Below are 23147 nucleotides of genomic sequence, written 5' to 3'. Positions count from 1 at the left end.
GGTGGGTCAAAGTGCTCACCACACCTCTAGATAAGTTCCTTAGGGGGTCTACTTTCCAAAATGGTGTCACTTGCAGGGGGTTTTAATGTTTAGGCACATCAGTGGCTCTTCAAACGCAACATGGCGTCCCATCTCAATTCCTGTCAATTTTGCATTGAAAAGTCAAATGGCGCTCCTTCCCTTCCGAGCTCTCCCATCCGCCCAAACAGTGGTTTACCCCCACATATGGGCTATCAGCGTACTCAGGACAAATTGTACAACAACTTTTGGGGTCCAATTTCTTCTCTTACCCTTGGGAAAATAAAAAATTGGGGGCAAAAAGATAATTTTTGTGAAAAAATATGATTTTTTATTTTTACGGTTCTACATTATAAACTTCTGTGAAGCACTTGGTGGGTCAAAGTGCTCACCACACCTCTAGATAAGTTTCTTAAGGGGTCTACTTTCCAAAATGGTGTCACTTGTGGGGAGTTTCAATGTTTAGGCACCTCAGGGGCTCTCCAAACGAAACATGGCATCCCATCTCAATTCCAGTCAATTTTGCATTGAAAAGTCAAATGGCGCTCCTTCGCTTCCGAGCTCTGCCATGCGCCCAAACAGTGGTTTACCCCCACATGTGGGGTATTGGCGTACTCAGGACAAATTGTTCAACAATGTTTGGGGTCCATTTTCTCCTGTTACCCTTGGTAAAATAAAACAAATTGGAGCTGAATTAAATTTTTTGTGAAAAAAAGTAAAATGTTCATTTTTATTTAAACATTCAAAAAATTCCTGTGAAGCACCAGAAGGGTTAATAAACTTCTTGAATGTGGTTTTGAGCACCTTGAGGGGTGTAGTTTTTAGAATGGTGTCACACTTGGGTATTTTCTATCATATAGACCCCTCAAAATGACTTCAAATGAGATGTGGTCCCTAAAAAAAATGGTGTTGTAGAAATGAGAAATTGCTGGTCAACTTTTAACCCTTATAACTCCCTAACAAAAAAAAATTTTGGTTCCAAAATTGTGCTGATGTAAAGTAGACATGTGGGAAATGTTACTTATTAAGTATTTTGTGTGACATATCTCTGTGATTTAATTGCATAAAAATTCAAAGTTGGAAAATTGCGAAATTTTCATAATTTTTGCCAAATTTCCGTTTTTTTCACAAATAAACGCAGGTACTATCAAAGAATTTTTACCATTGTCATGAAGTACAATATATCACGAGAAAACAATGTCAGAATCACTGGGATCCGTTGAAGCGTTCCAGAGTTATAACCTCATAAAGGGACAGTGGTCAGAATTGTAAAAATTGGCCCGGTCATTAACGTGCAAACCACCCTTGGGGGTAAAGGGGTTAATGTTAGATTTTTAGGATAGAAATCTCTGCACAGTGCCAAAGGGGTTGATCTATAGAATCCACTCACTGAGTGAAATCATCGGTGGTTTGAGATCCAATGTTATCTTTTTATATGTATCCATATCTTAGGAAAGGATGAATTGTCCCTTTAAGGCCGGGATCACACGTGCGAGAAATACGTCCGAGTCTCGCATGGTAATCCCCGGCCCTGCACCCGACACTCTGGAGCGGAGCGTGCAGCTCCATGTATTGCTATGCGGCCGCACGCTCCGCTCCTGAGTGTCGGGTGCAGGGCCGGGGATTACCATGCGAGACTCGGACGTATTTCTCGCACGTGTGATCCCGGCCTAAAAGGGACTCTGTGAGCAAAGAACTACTGTTCAAACTAAGTTACGCCTCTCTGTGCATCATGACGAGGCCAATAATTTAAATACATTTTTCCACCTGCTCACCTGCTTGTTTTCCTTCTATAGCCACCCTCCTTTTTCCTTGATTGACAGCTCTGGCTTCATTGAGCCAGAAAAAGAAGGCGATAGATGCAAACCAAGCAGGGGGAAGGTGTATATAAATGTCTGGCTTCACTGTGAAGCATCGAGAGCCTGTACTTGGTTTGAATAGACATTCTGTGCTGACAGAGTCCCCTTAAAGGGAACCTGTCACCTGAATTTGGCGGGACTGGTTTTGGGTCATATGGGCGGAGTTTACGGGTGTTTGATTCACCCTTTCCTTACCTGCTGGCTGCATGCTGGCTGCAATATTGGATTGAAGTTCATTCTCTGTCCTCCATAGTACACGCCTGCGCAAAGTAATCTTGCCTTGTGCAGGCGTGTACTACGGAGGACTGAGAATGAACTTCAATCCAATATTGCAGCCAGCATGCAGCCAGCAGGTAAGGAAAGGGTGAATCAAACACCCGAAAACTCCGCCCATATGACCCAAAACCAGTCCCGCCAAATTCAGGTGACAGAGTCCCTTTAAAGGGGTTTTCAGAGACTTTAAAGGGAATCTGTCACCAGGTTTTTGCTACCTTATCTGAGAGTAGCATAATGTAGGGGCAAAGACCCTGATTTCAGCGGTGTATTACTTAATTGGCTGCTTGCTGTCCTTTTGATAAAATCTAGCATTTCTTTGAAAGCTGAGCTCTGTATAACCCCGCCCACACCACTGATTGCCCGCTTCCTGTGTAAGCTGTGCATTGGCAGAAAGCTTCCAATAAGAGGTGGGGGCGGAGTTATACAGAGTTCATAAATATGGAGGATTATATGGCAGCAGTTTACTAATCATCTAGTGATAATCTCCTGCTGATAAAACAGTGATTTTATAAAAAAATACATTAAGCAGCCCAATAAGCGACATATCACTGGAATCAGGGTCTCAAGTATCATCTTTTTTTTATCATGCTGTTAGAAGTTTTTGCTGTTTATCCGTCAGAAGTCTGCACTAAACTATCCATTGCACTTGCCTGTAACTCGGCACCTGGCACACCCACTCCAAAACACACCCAAACCCCTCCCTCCTCTATGTTCAGGCTGATGAGGAGAGGTCACATCTTGGTCACGAGCTGCAGCACCAAGAACTGCACAACCATTGTGATCAAGCTTTGAGCTTTTTTTCTTTCTCATCTATTTCATAGTATAGTTTAGTATACATATATGATATTCTGTAAAGAGATATCACTGCGTATATGTCTTAGATATGTAAATTACACAGTACATGTGTGGGTATATATGTCCATCTACATACACTTGTGTGCATGTATATATTATGTGTGTTCTTATTTTACACTATTTGTGCTCATATACAGGCACAGTGCGGCCGCAAATTGGCCCCCCCACTACTTCCGTCCAGTCAGTGCCCCCTCCATACTCCCCTCCAGTCAGCGCCCACATAGCGTTTTAGGACTGCGTTTCTCCGCGGCATAACGCGGTGTAACGCAGTCCTTTAATGCTGTCATTAATCGTCTAAGTGTGCCCAATTTTTTTACTATTGATGCTGCCTGTGCAGCATCAATAATAAAAACATATGATGTTAAAAGTGATAAAAAAAAAAATTACATTATATTCTCACCTTCCGCGCCAGCCTTTCACACTACTCGCGACGATCCGGTCCAAATAATGCATTGCGGCAATGCCCGAACATGACGTAGCGTTCTCGCGAGACCGCTACATCATCACGTGTTATGGCCGCAAGGCATTACTGGCAACGGAATGTCACGACATGGCCTGGATGCGGGGGACGCCGGAAGGTGAGTATATAACTATTTTTTATTTTATTTCTTTTTAATTTAAACAGGAATATGGTGCCCACATTGCAATATACTACGTGGGCTTTGTTATATACTACGTGGGCTGTGTTATATACTACATACATATTCTAGAGTACTCGATGCGTTACAATCTGGCCAACATGTAGTAAATCTTATTTACGCAGCGTTTCACAGTTGAAAACAAAATGGCAAAATACTAGGCAGAAACATGTGTTAACGCTGTGATAAAGTGCATAGTGCTAATTAGGTGATACATATAGTGCTTACTCATGTGGGTATGGTGCTCGCTGAGTACGTAGCTCCAACGCACGTTTCGCAATATTTGCTTCTTCGGGAGGCTTGTGTACGGCTGCTTCAGATTGTTGTGTCATCACTAGTGTTGAGCATTCCAATACTGCAAATATCGGGTATCGGCCGATATTCGCTGTATCGGAATTACAATACCGAGTTCCGATATTTTTGCGATATCGGAAATCGGAATCGGAAGTTCCTATAGTGCAGTTATGCAGTATAATGAAGTGTGGGCGGTGTTGGGCGGTGCGTGGGCAGAGACTGGGTGTGTGTGTGCGGGCGGTGTCTGTGCGTGACCGTGGGGCTCTCTGCGTGTGTGCCGGGGCTCTATGCGGCGTGCGGGGTCTCTGTGCGGCTTGCAGGGTGTCTCTGCGACGGGCGTGGTCTCTGTGTGGCTGGTGGGGTCTCTGCGGGGCGTGCGGGGTGTCTCTGTGGCGTGCGGCGTGTCTCTGTGCGGGGTGTCTCAGTGTGGGCATCGTCCGATGGGACTACAAGTCCCATCGGACGATGCCTACTACACTGACAGTGTTTGACACATTAGCCAATGATGGGACAGTAGTAGACCCATCATCCGGCTAATATGTTGAATGAAAAAAAAAATACTCCATACATACTCCATACATACTCCATACAGTACACACATGACATACAGTACATTAAACATAGAGTTCATACTCATCATTACTTGTCATTTTGATCCCCGAAGCCAGTGTCATCTGTAAAAAAAAGGTGAAAAAAACAAACAACCAATATACTCCCTGTCCGCAGAAATCCACGAGTGTCCCACGACGATCTCCCGTGGAGAACAGCAGCAACAGATGTTGCAACTGCTCTCCAGGGGCCCCAGAATCACAATTACGGGAGGAAGGGATTCCTCCGCTGCTGTGAAAAAAATAGTCCCTAGCCTCACTTATGGCATTGCTGCATGAGAAATTTTCCCACGCAGCAATTGCCGTAAAGTGAGACTTTGAACTTTAGTAACCTCAGTGATGCACTGCAGGAGCCATTGTCTCCTGTCAGTGTGTCACTGAGGGTCCTATAGAGCAGTGACATCACCCGATGTCACTGTTCTATAGGGGAGATTGTCGTGGGACACTCGTTATTAATTGGACAACGGCGGACAGGTAGTATACGGTTTATTATTTTACGTTTTTTGCAGGCGCTGAAGTATGGTAAGTATGGTGAAATTAAGAATAATAAAATACTTTTTTCTGGCTGTGTCTTTATTTTGTTTTTAACTCTTGCACTACTCTAGGATTAATAATGGATAGGCGTCTTATTGACGCCACTCCATTATTAACCCGGCTCAATGTCACCTTACAATAGCAAGGTGACATTAATCCCTTATTACCCCATATCCCACCGCTACCCGGGAGTGGGAAGAGAGGGGCTAAGTGCCGGAATTAGCGCATCTTACAGATGCGCTATTTCTGGGGCGGCTGCGGACTGGTATTTGTAGCCGGGGGGGGGGGGGCAATATCCATGGCCCCTCTCTAGGCTATGAATATCAGCCCGCAGCTGTCTGCATAGCCTTTCTGGCTATAAAATATAGGGGACCCCACGTCATTTTTTGGGGGGGTCCCCCTATTTTAATAGCCAGTAATGGCTACGCAGACAGCTGCGGGCTGGTGTTCATAGCAGGCCACAAATATTGGCCCCCGGCCGTCGGCTTTCCCCCTCTGGCGCAGAAAATTGCGTGGGAGCCCACGCCGTTTTTTTCCGCTTTTTTTTTTTTAAATTCAACGCTCATTAAGGCCTCTTTCACTCTTGCGTCGCTACGGGTCCGTCGCTATGCGTCGGGCCGACGTACCAATGCACGTTGTGAAATTTGTGCACGACGTGGGCAGCGGATGCAGTTTTTCAACGCATCCGCTGCCCATTCTGAAGTCCGGGGAGGAGGGGGCGGAGTTTCTGCCGCGCATGCGCGGTAGAAAATAGTGGGCGCGACGGCCAAATAAACGTTTACTTGAACGTTTTTTTCGTGCCGACAGTCTGCCAAAACACGACAGATCCGTTGCACGACGGACGCGACGTGTGGCCATCCGTCGCGATCTGTCGCTAATACAAGTCTATGGGTACAAAACACATCCTGCGAGCACATTTGCAGGATCCGTTTTTTTCCGCCGGATCTTTTTTTTCCGCCGGATCCGTTTTTTTCCACCGGATCGTTTTTTTCCACCAGATCCGTTTTTTTCTCATAGAGTTGTATTAGCGCCGGAGTGCGCCTGATGGCCACACATTTCATCCATTTTTTGCTAGATCCGTCGCTGTGCAGTTTTTCGATGGACAGAAAAAACGTTCCTCTGTATGTGTTTTCCATCCGGCAGAAACAGCTTTTTTGACAGATCCTGCAAAAAACGTATGAAACGTGTGGCCATCAGGCGCAATCCTGCGCTAATACATCTCTATGAGAAAAAACGGATCTGGCGGAAAAAAAAACGATCTGGTGAAAAAAAAACGGATCCGGCGGAAAAAAACGGATCTGGTGGAAAAAAACGGATCTGGTGGAAAAAAACGATCCGGTGGGTAAAAACGGATCTGGCGGAAAATAACGATCTACCGGAAAAAAACGGATCTGGTGGAAAAAAACGGATCTGGCGGGAAAAAAAGTTCCGGTGGGTAAAAACGGACCTGGCGGAAAAAACGATCCGGCGGAAAAAATGATCAGGCGGAAAAAAAACGGATCTAGTGGAAAAAATGGATCTGGCGGAAAAAACGATCCGGTGGGTAAAAACAGATCCGGTGGAAAAAACGGATCCGGCAGAAAAAAATGATCCGGTGGAAAAAGCGGATCCTGCAAATGTGCTCGCAGGATGCGTTTTACCCATAGACTTGTATTAGCGACAGATCACGATGGATGGCCACACGTCGCGTCCATTGTGCTATGGATCCGTCGTGTTTTGGCGGACCGTCGGCACGAAAAAACGTTCAAGTGAACGCTTTTTTGGCTGTTGCGCCTGCATTTTTCTACCGCGGATGCGCGGCAGAAACTCCACCCCCTCCTCCCCGCACTTCAGAATGGTCAGCGGATGCGTTGAAAAACTGCATCCGCTGCCCACGTCGTGCACAAATTTCACAACGTGCGTCGGTACGTCGGCCTGACACATAGCGACGGACCCGTACCGACGCAAGAGTGAAAGAGGCCTTAATGAGCGTTGAATTAAAAAAAAAAAAAAGCAGAAAAAACGGCGTGGGCTCCCGCGCAATTTTCTGCGCCAGAAGGGGAAAGCCGACGGCCAGGCGCCAATATTTGTAGCCTGCTATGAATATCAGCCCGCAGCTGTCTGCGTAGCCTTTACTGGCTATTAAAAGAGGGGGACCCCCCAAAAAAATGACGTGGGGTCCCCCTGTATTTTATAGCCAGAAAGGCTACGCAGACAGCTGCGGGCTGATATTCATAGCCTAGAGAGGGGCCATGGATATGGAAATTCCCCTCCCCCCCGCTACAAATACCAGTCCGCAACAGCCCCAGAAATGGCGCAGCCAGAAAAAAGTATTTTATTATTCTTAATTTCACCATACTTACCATACTTCAGCGCCTGCAAAAAACATAAAATAATAAACCGTATACTACCTGTCCGTCGTAGTCCAATTAATAACGAGTGCCCCACGACGATTTCCCCTGTAGAACAGTGACATCGAGTGATGTCACTGCTCTACAGGACCTTCAGTGACACACTGACAGGAGACAATGGCTCCTGCAGTGCATCACTGAGGTTACTATAGTTCACTGGTCTCACTTTATGGCAATTGCTGCATGGGAAAATTTCTCACACAGCAATGGCATAAAGTGAGACTAGGGACTATTTTCTCACAGGGGCGTAGGAATACATTGTGAGGAATACATTGTGGAAGGATACCTTCCATCATTGTATTCCTGGAGCCCCTGAGAGCAGTCAACATCAGCTGATGCTCCTGCTCTCCACAGGAGATCGTTGTGGGACACTCGTTTTAATTGGATTTCTGTGGATCAGTATTTTTTACAGGTGACAATGGCTTCGGGGAACAAAGTGACAAGTGATGGTGAGTATGTAATCTATGTTATATGTACTGTATGTCTGATGTATGTATGTATGTACTGTATATGTACTGTATGTCGCATGTCCCATGTCGCATGTTGTCGCATGTCCATTGACGCATGTCGCATGTTGTCGCATGGTGCATGTCGCATGTCGTCGCATGGTGCAAGTCGTCACATGGTGCATGTCGTCAGTCGTCGCATGGTGCATGTCATCAGTCGTCGCATGGTGCATGTCGCATGTCGTTGCATGGTGCATGTCGCATGTCGTCACATGGTGCATGTCGCCGCATGGTGCATGTCGCCGCATGGTGCGTGCCGCATGTTGTCGCATGGTGCATGTTGCCGCCTGGTGCATGTCGTCGCATGGTGCATGTCGTCGCATGGTGCATGTCGCATGTCGTCGCATGGTGCATGTCGCATGTCGTCACATGGTGCATGTCGCCGCCTGGTGCATGTCGCATGTCGTCGCATGGTGCATGTTGCCGCATGGTGCATGTCGCATGTCATCGCATGGTGCATGCCGTCGCATTGTGCATGTTGCCGCATGGTGCATGTCGCATGTCATCGCATGGTGCATGTCGTCGCATGGTGCATGTTGCATGTCGTCGCATGGTGCATGTCACATGTTGTCGCTTGGTGCATGTCGTCGCATGGTGCATGTCATCGCATGGTGCATGTCGCATGTCGTCACATGGTGCATGTCGTTGCATGGTGCATGTCGCATGTCGTCGCATGGTGCATGTCATCGCATGGTGCATGTTGCATGTCATCGCATGGTGCATGTCGTCGCATGGTGCATGTCGCATGTCGTCGCATGGTGCATGTCGTCGCATGGTGCATGTCGTCGCATGGTGCATGTCGTTGCATGTCGCATGTCGTCGCATGGTGCATGTCGCCGCATGGTGCATATCGTCGCATGGTGCATGTCGCCGCATGGTGCACGTCGCCGCATGGTGTATGTCATCGCATGGTGCATGTTGCCGCATTGTGCATGTTGCCGCATCGTGCATGTCGCATGGTGCATGTCGCCGCATGGTGCACGTCGCCGCATGGTGTATGTCATCGCATGGTGCATGTTGCCGCATTGTGCATGTTGCCGCATCGTGCATGTCGCATGGCGCATGGCGTCGCATGGTGCATGTCGTCGCATGGTGCATGTCACATGGTGTGTGTTGTATGTATGTATGTATGTACTGTATGTGTTTTTTATTACATTCAACACATTAGCCTGATGATGGGACTACTACTGTCCCATCATTGGCTAATGTGTCACTCACTGTCAGTGTAGCAGGCAGAGCCCGATGGGACTTGTAGTCCCATCGGACGATGCCTACACGCACACACACAACAACAACAACAACAACAACCCCCGGCGCCGGCACACACATACCGGCGCCGGCACTCAGACCCCTGGCGCCGGACCGCACATACCGGCGCCGGACCGCACATACCGGCACCGGCACGCAGACCCCGGCTTCCACACAATCATCCCAACAGAGTCAGCACAGCCCCCAGCACAGCCCCGCAGGCAGCCCCCAGCCCCGCCCACAGCCCAGTCACTCTTGATGAGTGACCACTGTCTGTGGAGGCTGGGTCACGCCTGCTCCTGACGTCACGTCAATTTCCAGAGTATGGAAATTGACGTGACGTCGGCGGAAATAAGCAGCGGCTGCAGCCTGGGGGTCACGTGACCCGGACTCAGCCGCCAGCATAGCGCCGCTCACAGGCGAAAACGGCAAGATAAGGTATTTGCACAATTCATTAGGGGCCCCGGTGGGATTCTTTGGGGGGTTAATTGAAAGTAGTGGACAACCCCTTTAATGGGTGCAGAAAATCTGCAATATCAAAAACTCACCAAAAGCGTATTGTGTGAACGTAGCCTAAAGGGTTTTGTCTGTTTTGGAAAATCCCTGTTCCCCACTACAGTTTGTTTAAAAAGCAAAATAAAAAAGTGGCTTTTTCTTTAGTCAAAGTCCCTGGGTCCAGCGCAGAGTCTCCACTGCTGCTTTCGGGGTCTGTCATTGCCAGCAGCGTTGCAGCCAATCAGTGAGCCCAGCGGCTCTGCCTGCACTGACAGCACAAGTTCTTAGCGGCAGCACTGACAACTAGCAGATGATGACAGACACTGGGAGCAGCAGCAGAGACGCATTGTTGGACCTGGGGAGGGTTAGTAAAGATTTTTTTAAACAAACCACGGCTAGGTGACCAGGGTTTTCTGAAGCTGGAACATTCGTTTAGGATTAGTTATCAATATCAGATTGGTGGGTGTCTGGCTACCGACAACCCTACCAATAGGACCACGGTGCACTGGAAGTGATAAAGCTGTGTGCAGTGTGTAGTGGCCATTAGTGGTACTGCAACTTCTACGCGCATGGGAAAGATCAAGTCGTAACATTCATGGTCAATGGACGGAGCTGCGGCACTTCTGGTGCACCATGACCCCTTCAATACGTTGATTTTAGGAGTTTCTGGGAATAGGACCCTAATCAATCTAATATTCATGACCTATCATTAGCATATTGAGTCCATATTTAAGTCCCAGAAATAACCCTTTAAGTAAAGACTGGTTGTAAATCATTTAAAAATCATCCAAATTATGGATATAAAATAAAAAACAAAATGACTAAATGTTTCCTTTTTATTGGACATACAGAATTCACAAATGATAGAAGTCAGACTCAGACCACATGTACATCGACTTCCCCTTCGGTATAGATCATTTTTTTAATAATCCTTATTTTAAGGTTCTATAACATTCGCTCACTGAAAGGATGTCTGCGTGATAACCCAATGTGGTAAAACGCCGAAAATAGAAGTAATAAGCAGATAACTTGTTTCTGGAAGTTACTCATCTGTTACTTACATCTTCAAACAGATAATACCTGCTCTAGTTCTAGAGTTCTTCTTACTCTAAGGGGCTATATTTTTTTTTGCGATCACTTGTCCATATAGTGTCTCAATGCTGGCACCACCAGTGGTCAGCTGTAATCTGCAGGGGAACCAGGCAGCAAGTATTCCATTTTCCTGCAGCGCCGCCACAGGAGAAATTAGGCATTACATGCTACTGAGTAAAATCAACAGCTTGTCAGTTTAATGCAGGGATGTGTCGGGTCCGACAGAACGAAATACACTCTTTACAGCAACTTTTTACTCTGGCTAATAGAACTAAACAAATGTCCGGAATCCAAAAATGGCAGCACACCTGCCACAAGTGTGATGTTCCAGATTAAGGGGATATAGGGGTGTTCCACATAGAGAATTCTGGCTTTTCTTGACCAGAGTAGTGTTAAAATAGCAAAATCAGCTAGTAATCGCCCTCCCCGACTCCAGTGTTGGCTCTCTGCCGATACTCTGGTCTCCATGTACATTGGTGATGTCAGAACTACAGTGCACGTCACTGATGCTGCCAATCCCTGAGCTCAGCGGAATGTGCCATATACATTGGCTGAACTGCTAAGATGAGTGACTGGCTGCAGCGGTGACGTGTGTTACAATCGTGCCATCACTATTGCACAACACCTTTAAAGGAAATCTGTCATCAGATTTTTGCCTCTTAATCTGAAAGTAGCATGATGTACGGGCAGAGACTCTGATTCAAGTGAAGTATCACTTACTGGGTTGATTGCTGTAGTTTTGATAAAATTATTGCTTTATCAGCAGGAGATTATCACTAGAGGACTTGTAAACCTGCTGCCACTTAGTCCTCCATATTCATGAGCTGTGTATAACCCTGCCTCCACCACTGATTAACAGCTTTCTGCCTATGCATAGAGTACACAGAAAACTGCCAATCATTGGTGGGGGCGGGGTTATACAGAGCTCAGCAGCAGATAAATTAGTGATTTTTTTTTTTTTTACAAAACTACAGCAGGCAACCCAGTAAGTGACACATTGCTGGAATCAGAGTCTCTGCCCCTACATCATGTTGCTCTCCAATGGGCTAACAAAAACCTGGTGACAGATTCCCTTTAAGGCTGGGTTAACACATAGCAGTTCCCATCTGCTGTGTTTCCTGATGGATCAGTTCATTATGCACAGCGTACACTAACTCACAATTATAAGTCCTGGCTTTCAGTTGGTTATAGAAATCAGTCAGCAGCTGCTTACTGATGCTCTCCATTCTGTAACAAAGATTTTCCCACTTCTACTTGACAGGACTGGCTTTAAGATGCATCATAATGAAATAAACCATTGATTCATTCTAAAGATTAATTATGGAGTTTAAATGTGGTTTAGAATAAAAATGATTTGCCCTTTTTCCCCTTCAAAAATGGCGCTGTTCTTATTAAGTTGGGTTTATACTGGTTTTACAGTTTTTACTTGAATGGGCCGGAGCTGCAATACTAGACACAGTCTGCAAACAAGAACGACACGGGTTCTGGAGGAAAAAATAATATTGACCAATCTCACACAGTTGAGAAAGCAATGTGCGAAACGCGTGTCGGGGTGCAGTAATTTATAGATGTGCATTCCTGCACCTACAGTGTAAAGTGATAAATTGAGCATATGTTATTTTCTGTATAACTCAGCATAATTTATTCATCATTAATTATATGATCTGGCATTCTATTATACCCTTATTAGTCTACTTATAGGTTTTGAATCTTCCTGGCATACATGCTTTTGAATGTGATATATGTCTTTTTAATAATCCCAATAAATAATATATTTTTTACTATTTTGAAGTGTAGTACATCATTTGTAGGATTTATGATCTCATACAGCACGATGGCTCAGTGATTAGCATGGTGGCGCAGTGGTTAGCACAGCAGCCTTGCAATGCTTGGGTCCTGGGTTCAAATCCCACCCAGGACAACATCTGCAAGGAGTTTGTATGTTCTCCCCGCATTTGTGTGGGTTTCCTCCGGGTACTCCAGTTTCCTCCCACATTCCAAAGACATACTGATAGGGAATTTAGATAGTGAGCCCCATCAGGGGCAGCGACGATAATGAGAATATAATGGCGCTATATAAGCAATGCCAATATAATGTCTGTAATAAGAGAAAGTGAACGGATAAAACAAATCATATTAGTCTACTAATTAAAAATTGCAACATGAAAACTCACCCAATGTGATTGGTCCTCAGGGAGATCTCCAGTTCTCGAAGAACTTTGGTGGATTCTTCCCGGTCTTTCCTCTTAAACTAAAATAAACAAATTATACAAATTTCAATTTATCCAATTACTGAGTAAAGTAATGGGCTGTCCAAAAGGATTATGTAATAATGAAATTATCTGAGCTTATGATTTTGATTACCTATGTCATCAATATCAGAGTGGTAGGTGTCACCATCCCGCAACCCCAACTAATAGCCGTTTTAAGCTCAGGTGGCCAGAACAGCTCCACTTGGCTCACCACAAGGCCATTGCCAGGGTAAAGGCCATTGCCAAGAAATGCAGCTCAGCTCCTACCCAACTAGTATAATGCTGGAGGAGCAGATTAAGTTAATAAATCGATTTATGGGATAGAATTCATTATACCATGCATTATATTTTTGTCCCTGCTATTTAATCATGTAGCAGTCCTAATCAATATGTGAGAGCTAAATCGGTGTGCACATTCAGATGAAGGTTGCAAATCACTGAGCAAGACCACCCACTTGAGTTCTAAGCCCAGAACAAGTAGGAATTTATGTGAATAAAATAAAAGTTATACCATATAATTTCCCACAAACCCATAGAACAATCTGCTCAGCTCCTTCTGACCCATAATATGGACCATGGTCAAAGTGAGAGGTTATCCTTAACTCTCGGAGCTTAGATTGTGCAGTAGGTTTTCACAGTACCTTAAATGCCAGATTCACCTTTGCTACATATGTGGAAAATATGAGGTGTTCCTATTACTGTAATCAAAGCTTGCTTTTTCATGCTTCTATAGTGTCATAGAAGGATATACTATTGCAGGAACCAGCTGGCTATATATAATGAGGGCTACCTTTGACAGATCATAAACCAATAACTTCCCTAAAGTGAGAGGGCAAGGAAGGTCGCAAACTGCCCCAACATTAAAGAAGAAGCCATGGTCATCTTTTACTGTAGGGCTTCAATCTCTTGTTTGTCACTTAAATAGAACAGTGTAGTGCTCACAATGATGTTTCCTAGGCTGGTTTCATACATCCCACTTTCATAGTCCAAGTTCTGACCATGATGTCTGGACCGTCCTCAGGTCTCTTGATTTGACCTCAACAGCATTATACATGCTTAAGAGGCTGTTGAGTTCCTGCCAGTAGACCTGAAGCAAATCTGGATATAGCGCATGAAAGTCGGAAGTCCTAAATTATTATTCAGTTCAGTCAAAACCCTGGTCCCCCAAGAATCGCAGGATCGTCTACTCCTCTTGCTGTATAGAGAGAATGAAGGTGTGTCCATTGTCTAAATCTTACCTTTTGACTGATCCCGCCTGTATCCCCACAACTCCTCAGTTTCTTTATGTAAGCAGCTGGTGGGTTCTTCACCTGGAATCTTTCCTGATGGTAAAATATTGGAGAATAAATTTAAGGCTATCACTAATGTCCACCACTGTTACAATGTGTGCCAGAGAATGATGGCTCACCTGTATCATGGGCCAGGTAAATAAAGGTGCTTTCAGATGGGCAGTTCTCAGCCCGTTAATGAGCACATATTGGCATAGGCCATTTACTGATGGGAACAGAATGATCGTTAATATGACCATTCTGTCGACATACTGCATTTTGTTATTGGCAGCTCATGTCCTAAATCACACAGGGCAGTGCGCTGTGATAACAATGAGTTACAGCAGACAATCCAACCACCCAGTTAAATAAGTGAATTCACTTGCGCAAATTATAAAGATCGCTGCTAACAACTCCCATTGCAATTGCCGACCAATAATTTCCCAGATGTGCTTGAAGCGTGACAAGTCCGGAGATGCCTCAGTACATGGTAGCACGTTTAGGCCATGCAGGCCACTCACAGAAACATGAATAACATGTGGCCTGGTGTCATATTTATAAACAGCGTTTGAGACACTTTCATGTCCCCTCATGGAGGCCTGTTGTGAATTCCGCTCTTGGGCTCCCTCCGGTGGTTGTAAGTGGCACTTTTGTGAGTTCTGCTCTTGGGCTCCCTCCGGTGGTTTTAAGTGGTATGGCTGCTCCTTGGATTTAGCAGTCTGCAGCTGCTTCCACTGATTGTCTTTCTGCTCGGCTATTTATGCCTGGCTCTTCCCTTCAGCCAGTGCCACTTGTCAATGGTTCCTGGTTGGATTCACATCTCTCTTGGATTTCCCTGATATCCTGACCAGTTCAGCAAAGTTAAGTCCTTGCTTTGCTCTTTTCTGTCCACATGTTGTGGACTTATTCGTTCTGTGCATTCCATGTTTTGTCCAGCTTGTTAGTATGGATTAATTTAGTTAAGCTGGAAGCTCTGGGAAGCAGATTTACCCTCCACACCTTTAGTCAGGTGTGGAGATTTTTGTAAACTCTGTGTGGATTTTTGTAGTTTTTAATGCTGACCGCACTGTTATGAACAGGTGATTCAGAACCACAATGGACCTAGTGGTTAAGAGCACACAAAGGGACCTGATAGTTACTAACATAGGACGAGCTCTGAGACGTGGGAACTCTGCTGACCGCAATCCCTAATCCTATCATACCACACTAGAGGTAGCCATGGATTGCGCCTAACGCTCCCTATGCAACTCGGCACAGCCTGAGAAACTAGCTAGCCCTGAAGATAGAAAAATAAGCCTACCTTGCCTCAGAGAAATTTCCCAAAGGAAAAGGCAGCCCCCCACATATAATGACTGTGAGTTAAGATGAAAATACAAACACAGAGATTAAATAGATTTTAGCAAAGTGAGGCCCGACTTACTGAATAGACCGAGGATAGGAAAGATAGCTTTGCGGTCAGCACAAAAACCTACAAACAACCACGCAGAGGGGGCAAAAAGACCCTCCGCACCGACTAACGGTACGGAAGTGCTCCCTTTGCGTCTCAGAGCTTCCAGCAAGCAAGAAAAACCAATATAGCAAGCTGGACAGAAAATATAGCAAACAAAAGTAACACAAGCAAAACTTAGCTTATGCAGGGCAGACAGGCCACAAGAACGATCCAGGAGAGAGCAAGACCAATACTGGAACATTGACTGGAGGCCAGGAACAAAGAACTAGGTGGAGTTAAATAGAGCAGCACCTAACGAGTTAACCTCGTCACCTGAGGAAGGAAACTCAGAAGCCGCAGCCCCACTCACATCCACCAGAGGAAGCTCATAGACAGAACCAGCCGAAGTACCACTCATGACCACAGGAGGGAGCTTGACCACAGAATTCACAACACCGCACAGTATTCTATCCTGTCTTATCTATCTAGACTGGCCTCCTGTGCTACATCCTGGTTTCATTCTGTGTATGTCTTTTCCCTCTCCACTCACAGTCATTACTTGTGGGGTGCTATCTATCCTTTGGGGATTTTCTCTGAGGCAAGATAGTTTTCCTGTTTCTATCTTTAGGGGTAGTTAGTTCTCAGGCTGTGACGAGGTGCCTAGGGAGTGACAGGAGCATCCCACGGCTACTTCTAGTGTTGTGTTGAGCTTAGGGACTGCGGTCAGTACAGGTACCACCTCCTTCAGATCTCGTCCCATGTTGCTCCTAAACCACCAGTTCATAACAGAGGCCTTTTCATGGCATTGCTGACGTGGTCTCCAGACCAATCACTGTCTATTATTGCATTCAAGACAACAGCAGGACTCGTCACTGAAGAGGATAGATTTCCATTTAGGTCTTGCTGTGCACTATGATAGCCTTTGAGATCGTTGGTGTGAGGTCAAAGGAACACCTGCATTTGGACATTTCGCTCATAGCCCAATGTCGTGCAAATGCCCTCTTATGGTTTGTGTAGACTCTGACGCTTTCTGTCTGGATGGATCACCATATGCAGTTCTTCAAATCTGACCAGACGACCTAGGATTATGTTATGGGGTGGTATAATGTTCGACAGCTGGACCTCTCTAGACTTCATCCCAGGTAATTAACAGCTCAGTGTTACATTGATTTTGTAGTGGAACCAGTGATACAGTCCCTTTTCAAAAGTGTCAAAGGAGTCTTTTTCAACACAACACCCTCAGACTGCATGTTACTTGTGCTACTGTGAGCAGCCTGCATTTCCTAAGCGTGCTGCCATGGCCTGCAGCGTCTCCAGACTTGTCTCTCATTGAGCACATTTGGGATGCCTTTGGTCTTCAATTGCAAAGGGAGCTGCCAGCAGCAGATCTTGATGGTTTGTGGTCCCAAGTGCATTCAGCATGGCATGATATTCTTCAGACAACCATTGATAACCTCATTGATAGCAGCTAAGACATGTAAATGCGGGATTTCTACTCACATTCAATACTGAATAAATCAAGATGTTTTGAAACTTTTGTTTTCATTTTTTCATCATTTGCATATCATTAACATGTCTATCCATCCTGTGATTTCCATAAGTCCATGACGTTTCCTTCTTGGTGTTGCAAATTCAATGTAGAGAATGTAAGGGGAATATATTCCATGTACTGGAGGCACCAAATACTTATGAACTATCATCATAACATGACAAGAGGAAGAAATGCGGCTAACCTGTTCAGTGAATCCATGACTTTCTTTTCCTTTGCAATTTTCTTTTTTCCATTTTAATTGCCAAATGTGAACCACTGGGAGTGATGAATTCTGGGCTATATGGTTACTGTATAAACATATACAGTAACTAATGGAGGAGGCAAGATAACAGGGCAGCCACCCTGGGCCCCCTCACAGAGTGAACTCTGCTTTCAAATATATTGACTTTGCAGGATACTGATACAGTTAAAATCTGTTCTCTGTCTTGTAGGCCCCAGGTGGCTTTCAGTCTTCAGTTTACAGAACAGAAGGGGCACACATGTGCAGTGTTAGCTTTCTGCAACATATAGTGTTTTAAATTTAGCCCAAAAAGTTCTACTTTGGACTCATCTGGCCAGAGCACCTACTTCCACATGCCATGCAGGGGATGCACCTAGCATGTGGAAGAATGTGTTGTGGTCAGATTAGACTAGAGTTGAACTTTTGGGGTCAAGTGAAAAACACAACATATAATGGAAAACTAATACTGCATATCACCCTGAAAACACCATCCCCACCATCAAACATGATGGTGGCAGCAAGATGCTGTGGGGATACTTTTCTTGACCAAGAACTGGGACGCTGATCAGAGTTGATGGGAAGATGAATGGAGCTAAATACAGGGCAATCCTGGAAGAAAGACTGTTAGAGGCTGCAAAAGACTGTGGCATAGGGTCACCTTGAAACAGGGTAATGACCCTAAACATACAGTCAAAGTTAAAATGAATGGTTCATATGAAAGCATATTCGTGTGTGTGTGAATGGACCAGTCACAGTCCAGACCTAAATCCCATTGAGAATATGTGGCAAGACTTGAAAATTGCTATTCACAGACTTCTCCATCCAGTCTCACTGAGCTAGAGCTAGTTTGGAAAGAAGAATGGGAAAACATTTCTAACTGTGAAAAGGTGGTAGAGACAGAGTCAAAAAGACTTGCAGCAGTAATTGCAGTGAAGGGTGGTCCTATGTTGCCTCTTTTTCTTCATGTGGTGTAATGTAGAAGTTGGGAAAAATTAAGTAATGTGTTCTACAAGCGGAGCTCGAGATAACTATGTTATTTCCTGCAGAGATGAGTCCTGGCTGGATGAAGTGATGGCAGTCTGTTCTGGATGAAAGATGAAGGACTTCACCTAGAGACGTCACTGGTGAATCAGTGTTAACTATACACTGACACTATACACTGTATTCTATATACTGAACTGAAGGGTAAATTGACTAGATCAATGGATGTTTGACAGGTTATAGTTTCACACAGCAACTATTTTCTGGAATAATCTGGTTCAGGTACAGTATATGATGACCCTGTCGCTTGACCCCGTCGCTTGACCCCGTCACATGACCCCGTCACATGAGAGGCCCACAGTGTCTGAACAGCCCGGGGCCCTGGCTACCCTTAATCCACCCCTGCTTCTACCAGATGACAATTTATAACTCTGGTGTCAACTATTCTATAAACACACAGTAGAATACTCAACGTTTGATCTATCGGTTTTATTCTAGAATATAGAGTTCATACTACAGCAAATTCTTCACCAGATAATTGTTGACATCCATAGAGATGGAAGTCATGACCTCTGATACAGACTTAGTTCATTCTTCTACATTTGGCTACCATCTATTAACACAGCCTTTACCTGATCACACACCAACTCCCATTTCTTGTCTTGGTCATACTGCCGAAGAACACTGATCTTATCTGGTGGAAGATTCATGGCGTTCTGCAGAGAAAGCAGATATTGTAGACACAGAGTAAATATATACAGTTTATTAGTGTGACTAATCTGAGATCTCATATCTAATGTATCTTCCATCCATCTGTCAGCCTGTGATATAGAAATTCTTCGCTGCTGTACTTGTCACCTTGGTATTTTATACAGTTTGTCGTTGTAGAATAGACTTCCTCCTCCTTGACCAGAGGCCACAATGGGCCAGATGTTAGCAAATATTCATTTACTATTCATATCCCCCACTGTGTCTTGAAAGGACAGAGGTGATATACAGTGGGTACGGAAAGTACTTAGACCCCTTTAAATTTTTCACTCTTTGTTTCACTGCAGCCATTTGGTAAATTCAAAAAAGTCCATTTTTTCTCATTAATGTACACTCTGCACCCCAACTTGACTGAAAAAAACAGAAATGTAGTAATTTTGGCAAATTTATTAAATAAAGAAAAACTGGTCATAACTATTCAAACCCTTTGCTCAGTATTGAGTAGAAGCACCCTTATTATTATTATTATACATTTTTATAACGCTATTTATTCCATGGCACTTTACATGTGAAAAGGGGGCAAATATAGACAAATACAATTAAACATGAGCAGAAAACAAAGCATACAGGTACATAAGGAGGGAGGACCTGCCCGTAAGGGCTCACAGTCTGCAGGGGATGGGTGAGGATACACTAGGAGAGGGTAGAGCTAGTTGTGTTGCAGTTCAGTAGGTTGAGGATCACTGCAGGCTGTAGGCTTGTCGAAAGATGTGAGTCTTCAGGTTCTTTTTGAAGGTTTCTATGGTAGGCGAGAGTCTGATGTGTTGTGGTAGAGAGTTCCAGAGTATGGGGGAAGCACGGGAGAAGTCTTGGATGCGGTTGTGGGAAGAAGAGATGAGAGGGGAGCAGAGGAGGAGATCTTGAGAGGATAGGAGGTTGTGTGTAGATAAGTACCGGGAGACCCTGTCACAGATGTATGGAGGAGACAGGTTGTGGATGGCTTTGAGCTAGTACAGCCATGAGTCTTCTTGGGAATGATGCAACAAGTTTTTTCACACCTAGATTTGGGAATCCTCTGCCATTCTTCCTTGTAGATCCTCTCCAGTTCTGTCACGTTGGATGGTGAATGTTGGTGGACAGCCATTTTCAGGTCTCTCCAGAGATGCTCAATTGGTTTTAGGTCAGGGCTCTGGCTGGGCCAGTCTAGAATGGTCACAGAGTAGTTCTGAAGCCACTCCTTTGTTATTTTAGTTGTGTGCTTAGGGTCATTGTCTTGTTGGATGGTGAACCTTCGGCCAAGTCTGAGGTCCAGAGCATTCTGGTAGAGGTTTTTTTCCAGGATATCTCTGTACTTGGCCGCATTCAAGTTTCCTGCATTGACAATCACTGGGATTGGGATTGCATTGGGCACGTGAAGAGCCGAGCCTGGTTTTCTCCACACATACTGCTTAGGCCCCTTTCACACATCAGTTTTTTGCCATCAGTCGCAATCCGTCGAATTTTGAAAAAAACAGATCCAGCGACTGATGCTGCTGGATCCGATATTTTCTCATAGACTTGTATTAGCGACGGATGGCTTCACATTTCATCTGTCGTTCGTTGGATCCATCAAAAATTGTCTGTCCGGCGTCCGGAGACAAAGTAATGTTTTTTGTGTTCGTCGAAAAAATGGACAGCGATGGATCCAATGCCATCTGTCGTTTGCTAGAATGGAAGCCTATGGCGCCGGATCCGTCAAATGATGGAATCTGGCGATGGATTCCATTTTTTTAAACTGAGCATGCTCTGATTTTTTAGGATCCAATTAGCCGGATCAGCTAGTCGGATCCGGTGAAAAAACGGATACGTCACATCCGTTACACAGCGGCACTAAAGTTATCTAACGGATGAATTAGCGCACCCATTGACTGCCATTATGTAGCGCATCGCTAATGCATGTCATAATCGGCATGCGTTAGTAATCTGCCGTCATTCTGTGAAGGACCCTCGGACGCGGTCTGCAGCGTTTCTGGGTCCGTCACCGATAGCGTAGGTGGAGCATCTGCGCTATCGTGATCGCATAACGCAATCTTTAAAAGGCACTAGCGTTGGTGCAGTCCATTTAACGCATGCATTGAACGGACTGCACCAACGCAATGTGAACCCAGCCTTAGAATTATCACCAAAAAGGTCTATCTTCATCCCACTAGACCAGAGAATCTTATTTCTCATAGCCTGAGAGTCCTTCATGTGTTTTTTAGCAAACTCTATGTGGGCTTTCATATGTATTGCACTGAGGAGAGACTTCCGTCGGGCCACTCTGCCATATAGGCCCGACTTGTGGAGGGCTGCAGTGATAGTTGACTTTGTGGAACTTTCTCCCATCTCCCTACTGCATCTCTGGAGCTCAGCCACAGCAATCTTGGGGTTCTTCTTTACCTCTCTCACCAAGGCTCTTCTCCCACGATTGCTGTTTGGCTGGACGGCCAGGTCTAGGAAGACTTCTGGTGGTCACTGTGCTCTTAAAGGGAACCTGTCACCTGAATTTGGCGGGACTGGTTTTGGGTCATATGGGCGGAGTTTTCGGGTGTTTGATTCACCCTTTCCTTACCCGCTGGCTGCATGCTGGCTGCAATATTGGTTTGAAGTTCATTATCTGTCCTCCATAGTACACGCCTGCATAAGGCAAGATTGCCTTGCGCAGGCGTGTACTATGGAGGACAGAGAATGAACTTCAATCCAATATTGCAGCCAGCATGCAGCCAGTGGGTAAGGAAAGGGTGAATCAAACACTCGAAAACTCCGCCCATATGACCCAAAACCAGTCCCGCCAAATTCAGGTGACAGAGTCCCTTTAAGGTACCTTCACACATAACGATTTCGTTAACGATATTGTTGCTTTTTGTGACGTAGCAACGATATCGTTAACGAAATCATTAAGCGTGACAGCGACCAACGATCAGACCCCTGCTGGGAGATCGTTGGTCGCTGGGAGTGATCAGGACCTTTTTTTGGTCGCTGATCACCCGCTGTCATCGCTGAATCGGCGTGTGCAACGCCGATCCAGCGATTTTTTTCACTGGTAACCAGGGTAAATATCGGGTTACTAAGCGCAGCTTCCCGCACTGACTGTGTCAGCACTGGCCGGCCGTAAAACATGACGTCACCGCTGTGCTCTGCTTTACGGCCGGCCGGCGCTGACAGTCAGTGCGGGAAGCTGACGCCGGGGGACGTGACAGACAACGGAATGTGAGTACGTACTGTTTTTTTTTTTTTTTTAACTTTTACAATGGTAACCAGGGTAAATATCGGGTTACTAAGTGCGGCCCTGCGCTTAGTAACCCGATATTTACCCTGGTTACCCGGGGACTTCGGCATCATTGAAGACAGTTTCAACAATGCCGAAGTCTTTCCCCTGATCGTTGGTCGCTGGAGAGAGCTGTCTGTGTGACAGCTCCCCAGCGACCACACAACGACTTACCAACGATCACGACCAGGTCGTATCGCTGGTCGTGATCGTTGGTAAGTCGTTAAGTGTAACGGTACCTTTAGGAACCTTGAGTACTGCAGAAATTCTGTTGTAACTTTGGCCAGATCTGTGCCTTGCTACGATTCTGTCTCTGAGCTCCTTGACCAGTTCCTTTGACCTCATGATTCTCATTTTGTCTGACATGCACTGTGAGCTATGAGGTCTTATATAGACAGGTGTGTGCCTTTCCAAATCAAGTCCTACCAGTTTAATTAAACACAGCTGGACTCCAATGAAGGAGTAATAATGATAATAATAATAATCTTTATTTATATAGCGCCAACATATTCTGCAGCGCTTTACAGTTTAGCAGTTTCAAACACAACAGTCATAAGTAACAACGTTAACAATACAATAATTAAAGCAAAATAAGACGACCCTGCTCGTGAGAGCTTACAATCTACACTGAGGTGGGG

General features: G+C 45.3%; 1 protein-coding gene across 1 annotated transcript in view; it reads right to left on the bottom strand.

The window, feature by feature from the left end:
• The window catches only part of FMNL1 (formin like 1), a 97619-nt gene that overhangs the window by 47351 nt on the left and 27121 nt on the right, over window positions 1-23147 (bottom strand). The window contains exons 2-4 of the mRNA XM_069751374.1: window positions 19148-19231; window positions 14304-14387; window positions 12988-13064 (exon numbers count right to left, since the gene is read on the bottom strand). Coding sequence (XP_069607475.1) covers window positions 12988-13064; window positions 14304-14387; window positions 19148-19231 — 245 coding nt within the window. The remainder of the gene's footprint in view (window positions 1-12987; window positions 13065-14303; window positions 14388-19147; window positions 19232-23147) is intronic.

Source organism: Ranitomeya imitator, chromosome 2, assembly GCF_032444005.1.
Source record: "Ranitomeya imitator isolate aRanImi1 chromosome 2, aRanImi1.pri, whole genome shotgun sequence".
Classification (NCBI taxonomy): Eukaryota; Metazoa; Chordata; class Amphibia; order Anura; family Dendrobatidae; genus Ranitomeya; species Ranitomeya imitator.
This window is presented reverse-complemented; position numbering and strand designations above follow the sequence as displayed.